The sequence below is a fragment of the Vombatus ursinus genome, unplaced genomic scaffold (assembly GCF_900497805.2).
Source record: "Vombatus ursinus unplaced genomic scaffold, bare-nosed wombat genome assembly UNPS02009173.1, whole genome shotgun sequence".
NCBI lineage: Eukaryota > Metazoa > Chordata > Mammalia > Diprotodontia > Vombatidae > Vombatus > Vombatus ursinus.
The window spans coordinates 11337078-11343258 of NW_020948951.1; the positions used below are offsets into that span (position 1 = coordinate 11337078).

At 43.0% G+C, this 6181-nt stretch overlaps 1 protein-coding gene across 2 annotated transcripts in view; it reads right to left on the reverse strand.

The window, feature by feature from the left end:
• Positions 1 to 4756, reverse strand: part of AKAP8 (A-kinase anchoring protein 8) — a 62532-nt gene extending 57776 nt beyond the window's left edge. For both annotated transcript variants that reach the window (XM_027851122.1, XM_027851121.1), the window contains exon 1: positions 4650 to 4756. In XM_027851122.1, coding sequence (XP_027706923.1) covers positions 4650 to 4722 — 73 coding nt within the window. In that variant the 5' untranslated portion in view covers positions 4723 to 4756. The remainder of the gene's footprint in view (positions 1 to 4649) is intronic.
• Between the last annotated feature and the right edge of the window lie 1425 nt (positions 4757 to 6181).

Below are 6181 nucleotides of genomic sequence, written 5' to 3' on the forward strand. Positions count from 1 at the left end.
GAGTGTACTTCCAAGTATAGACTCTAAGAACCCTAAGAAGGGGTGGAGTTCACAGGAGGCCACAGGAGTTCACTTAGGAGTCCACACTCCTAAGTTCAGTGATGGGAAAAAAACGCATGTCAGTGAATCCCACCCACTTGTGGTAATAGGGAATAAAATGGTTTGGTGACCCAAAATAAAAGAGGTATTCCCTCCATACTTGGCAGTAGGTTATTGGGCACAAGTGGCCTCCAATGTCTGTTTATTACCAACAAAATACAGCAGGACGAGATAGAAAGAGAAATTACATCTAAAATAACTACAAATAGGTTAAAATACTTAGGAATCTACCTACCAAGATACACACAGGAATTGTGTTAACACAATTACAAAACATTCATTACACAAATAGAGATCTAAATAACTGGAGAAATTGGCCTACCCGTAAGTAATGAATACTGCTCTTGGGTAGGCCAAACTAATGTAATAAAAATGACAACACTATCTAAATTAATTTACTTATTCAGTGCCATATCAAATCAAACTACCAAAGAACTGCTCTATACAGTTAGAAAAAAACAATAATAATTCACCTAGAGGGACAAAAGGTTCCTCTATAAATATAAAGGGAAAAAAGTGGGAAAGAAGGAGGCCTAATAGTTCTGGATCCCAAAATATTCTACAGAACCAAAATAATCGAAACAATTCAATACTGGGTAAGAAATAAAGAGATAGATTAGTGGAAAAGATTAGGTAAATAATATACAGAAGAAAATGAGTAAAGTAACTCAGTGTTTGATAAATCCAAAGATCCCAAGTACTGGAGCAAGGACTCACACTATTCAACAAAAACTGTAGGGAGAACTGGAAGGCAGTCTTGCAGAAATTGGGTCTACACCAACATCTCATACCATATACTAAGACAAGCTCCAAACAGGCACATGATTTAGGTATAAAGGATGACATTATAAAAAAATTAGAGGAGCACGGAACAAAGAAATTCATTACCAAAAGATATAGGTTCATAGAAGAAAAAACAATTTTCATTCCTACCTCTACTGCTTTCCCACCTACACATGTGCTGCTGAACAAAGCTAGAGAAAAACCACAAAATTATACCGTGTCCTCCACAAATTTGTTATATAACCTCAACTGGGCCCTTACTACGAGACAATCTTTTTACAATTCCCTACTCACCACACTATCCCACTCACCACAGTAGCTCTTTCAAAGCTTTTCACCCCTCCTCAAACCTTCCATGGCTTCCCCCCCTCCTCTTAGCTGAGAATCTTGCCTCATTTTACTGAAAAAATTGAGGCCATTCACCAAGTGCTCCCTCTCCTCCTTTCCTCATCTCAACAATTTGTCTTCGGACATTCTCTTTTCCATCACTCTCTTCAAATGAAGAGGTAGCCCTTCTTGCCAAGATAACTCCCTCTACAAGCACAAGGGACTCCATCTAACCTTGTCATCTCCAGCACACTGCTCCCTTTCTCACTTACCTTCAATCTCCCTGTCTACTGGCTATTTCACTACATATACCCATGTCACCTCCATCCTCAAAAAACAAACAAACCCTCACGATCATCCTGGCTAGCTCTCATTCTATATTTTTCCTCCCTTTTATGACTAAACTCTAGAAGAAGGCTCTCTATAATCAATGCTTTTATTTCTTTCTTCTCATTCTTCTTAACTCTCTATAGTTTGGTTTCCCACCTTATCATTCAACCAAAACTGCTCTCTCCGAAACTAGTAATTCCTTAATCTCTTCTAGACTTCTTTTTGGCCCTATTTGGCACCCTCTTTTCCTTGATATTCTATTCTCTCTAGGTTTTCATGATATTACTCTATCCTGGTTCTCCAGCCAGTCACAATTCCTTCTTAGTCTCCTTTCCTGGATCTTCATCAAAGTCACGCTGGCTAACAGAAGGTATCCCACAGGGCTCTATCCTGAGTCCTCTTCTTTTCTCCCTCTATCCTGGGTCCTTCTTCCTTCACTTGGTAATCTCATCAACTCCCATGGATTCAAAAACCACCCTCCAGGTGATCACAGCTCTGTCACTGCTTGGAAGCTCCTCAACCACCTTCAACCCACCAATTCCTTTCTTTGATTCAATCAATCAATAAACATTTATTAAGCACTCTCTATTTGTAAACAGCTTGTGCTAAGTGATGGGCATACAAAAAGAGGCAAAAAACAGTTCCTGCTCTCAAGGAGCTTACAATCTAATGGGAAGACACAACAAGAAAACAAATATATACAAAGAAGTGATATACAGGATAAATAGTAAATAATTAACAAGGCAGGCACAAGAATTAAGAAGGGCTGGGAAAGACTGCTGGTAAAAGATGGGATTTTAGTTGACTGATTGACTTAAACAAAGCCAGGGAAATCAGTAGGCTGTGTTGAGGGAGAGCATTCGAAACACAGAAGACAGTCAGAAAAACTACCTGGAGCTGAAATGGAATGCCTTGTTTGTGGAACAGCCAGGAGGCCAATATCAGGGACTAAGGTGTAACAAAGACTGGAAAGGTAAGAGGGGTAGAGGTTTTGAAGGACTCTGAATGCCAAGAAGTACATTGTGTATTCCATCCTGGAGGCAATTCAAAATTTCCAAACGGTTTCAAATTTCTTCTCAAGATTACACCCACACTGTACCGTACTCCAATAATGAGACCCATACCATTAGTTCACAAGGATAGTTATGAGGCCAAATTTACCTTTTTTGCATTACTAACTCATTTACCTTGTTTAGTACCCATTCTGCTTATATTTGTATACAGACTTTCAAGTCACTGGATCATACACTTAGAAATGACATTAAAAGTCATCTAGTCTACAGGTATCAAACACACACCTTCTAGTAGCAATAACCAGATTAAAATTAATTTGTAAAATATTTAACAAAATAAATAAAATGATAGACCATAAATAATGTTAACATGTGGTTTTCTAAGTTAACATGCAGCATGCAGGGATCCTTACATATATAGTGGCCTCATTTCTATTTGAGTTTCACCAATGGTCTAGTCTCACTTCCTCATTTTTCAGATTAGGAAACTGAAGATCAGAGGTTAAATAATTTGCCCAAAATTACACAAATGGCAAGCTACAGGACTGAAATTTGAATTCAGGTCTGCTGACTCCCAAACCTGTGCTCTTTACATTAAAACTTGGTGCCTTCAGGCCAAGGATTACATTGCTGGATCTCTTTTTAAGTGAATTACTTGTCCTCTCATTATTCTTTTTTCTATATTGTAAGGAGGCAGCATAGCGTGGCCTTTGAGGAAGACCTGAATTCAAAACTTACCTGGCTACCATACCAGCTTTATGTTCTGGGTCCCCAACTAAACTTCGAAGAATAATCCTCACCTTCTTTGAAAGCACAACTCAGGTACCACCTACTTCAGGGGTTTTTTATGAGATCCCCAGTTAGCCTCCTCACACCTCCAGAGAAAAATATTTGGTATTTGTGTAATACAATCCAGCCTCAGATATTTTATTAACTGCGGCCCTTCGTAAGTCTTTTAACTATCTGCCTCAGTCTGTTCACGTGCAAAATGGGACTAGAGGATCTCTATCTATACTCCCACTAATCTTAAATCTATTCCCAGAAACTGCGATTAAGACTGGTATTCAAGCTCCTCCTTGACCTGTCCTCAATCTACCTAACACTTTTCTTCTTACAGTTACAGGCATCCTCCCCTTTCCAATCATGGCAATTTCTTTTCTGACTCAAAACATTATGTTTATTCTCACTTTTCATCATGGTCCCCAACATTAGAGAGGAGGACTCTGTTTTCTGGATCGAGCCAGAGTGCAAAAATATACGTCTGAGAGGGTAGGATATGCAGTTCAAAGAATATTTGACTTCAAGTCCTGCCTAAAACACTAGCTTCGTCATCTTGGGCAAGTCCTTTAATCTCTGTGCCGCACTTTCCTCATTCAAAAAATGGGTGTAACAATAGCACCTACGGGGGAGAGGATTGTAAGGAAAAAATAAGAACATGTAAATGGCTTCGCAATCCTTTAAGCAAGATTATATATCTACTCAGAATAAATGGCCGCAGACATTTAACAGCTGGGTAAGCCCGGGCAACTCCCTAACTGCAATCTACCAAAAGCACTAGCGGTTCCACTCGGGTCCCCCGTTGACTCCCAAAGCACGCGGAAGGAGACACGTGAAGGGGGCGGAGTCGGCCTCGAGGGAGGGGCCTTCGGCAGCCGCCATTTTGTGTCCCCTCCAGAAAGGGGAGGCGTCCATTTGAGTCCGCGGAGAGGGCAGGGGGCAGCCTAGGCCGCTAAGCATCACCAGCTAGACTAGTTCCTCAGTCATTCTGTCGCACATCCCCTTCCCTTCCCCGCCGCTCAGCTCTCAGGCAGTAAGGCCCGGCAAGAGCAGCCAGGCCACCTCGGCGCAGAGCCGGCCAATCCACAGCGAGGTCTGGCGGAGAGACAGCAATCCCTACCAATCAGAAAACCGATTAACACCCCTCCCCCCCGCCCCGTAAGATAAAATTTCCCCAATGCTGACATAACCCCGACACCGACTGCCTGCTTTCCCTTCGCACTCCGACGACCCCTTGGGTGCCCTGCATCTCTGTCCGGCTAGGGAGCTTGCAGGACAGAGTCTCGGCTACCGCCGCTAACTCCCTCTCGTTGAACCAACCTCCGTATCCCGTCTCCATGTCGAGTCTACTGCCAGCCAAGAGTTCCTGTTCCTCGACAGCAACACTACGCATGCGCTAACTCAGCTTCTTCTCCTTCCCCCGCCCTTGCCGAAAGGCTATTGGCCGCTCCACACACCGCCTCCTTCTTCCCTGCCGAAATGCCCCTGGCTGTCTCCTAACGCTTGGCCCCGCCTTCTCAAGCTCGAGTGCGCAGTCTCCACAGGTATTGGAGGGGTGGAGCGGTGCTTCCCGGCTAGGCAACACTACCCGGAGGCAGGACAAGTTCAGGGATAGGGAGACCGGGTCGTGGAAACTACAGCAAGAAAGGTCTTAGGAACGACGTACTTCCTTCCGGGAACGTTTAGTTTCAACTTGTCCCAAAACTACAGTACCTTGCTCCCGCAGTCTGGAGCCAAAAGCATCTTCTTCCTTGCTATGATGCCCAGGTGACAGAACGATGCAGAACCCCCTTCAGTGCTGCCGATGTCCAGCCCTGGAACGCAACTTGTCAGTCTTCGGCTCCTCCGAGACCTTCTCAGTTGCTGTGCTTCCCAAACGGCATCCTCCAGATCTCAGGGTTCTGAGTCAAAGGGAAGGGTTGAGCTGCCCCTAGATGGGAGCATTAAGCAAGGGAGTTTTGGCGTGACTAAGCTATTGAGTACGGAACTTTTCTTTATTAAATGCCTACACGATGCTAGGCATCCCCAAGAAGATGGGGAAGAAGAGGTTCAGCCTCTTCTTTAAAAAAAAAAAAGGCCTTCCTGTGAAGGGAAACCTATTACACCTTCTGGGTGAGGCAAGATAATTTTACTTTTGGGCAGTTAGGAAATCTTTCTTTAGCTCCAGTCTAAATGTGTCTCTGTTCAGTGCTTCAAATGTTTCTTTGAGACTAAGCAGAATAAGTCTCTTCTCTTTTCCATATGACATGCCTTCAAATACTTGGAAGATAGCTATCAAGTGTCAGCCCCTTGTCCCCAGAACCCCCTTCTTCAATCGAACCCCATGATTACATATGCCCTTGTCTGTGCCACATCTTACTTCTTCACATGCTTGTGTCTCTATTTAGTTGTCTATGCCTAGGGCATAGGCTATCTTACATGTGTCTCCACTGAATGGAGCCAAACCTCATTAGACGCAGGCTCTACTAACTAAAAGACATTTTGATTTTTCTGTCAAAGCTGTCCAATATAGCGAAAGACATTAAGTCTAGTCTATCTCCACCTCATATATATCTTCTGCTTGTCGCTTCTGTTTATTCATCTTCTTTAAATCCCAACTCAGAACTCAACTATCTAAGGAAGCATTTCCTTGTAAAACCTTGAACGCCAATCTTCCCCATCCTAATTTTGTAACTTCTTTTTGGATGAACACCTTAGCTTGGGCTAGGGTTCTAAGTGCAACCAAAGTACTCATCTCTTCCTTACCTTCAGCTCAGTACAGAGCTCTGAGGAGTAGGCACTTAGTAAAATGATTAAAAGTAAAGTATTTTTGATTTTTTTCTCCCCAAAGATTGGCCAGCCTCAATCATTCC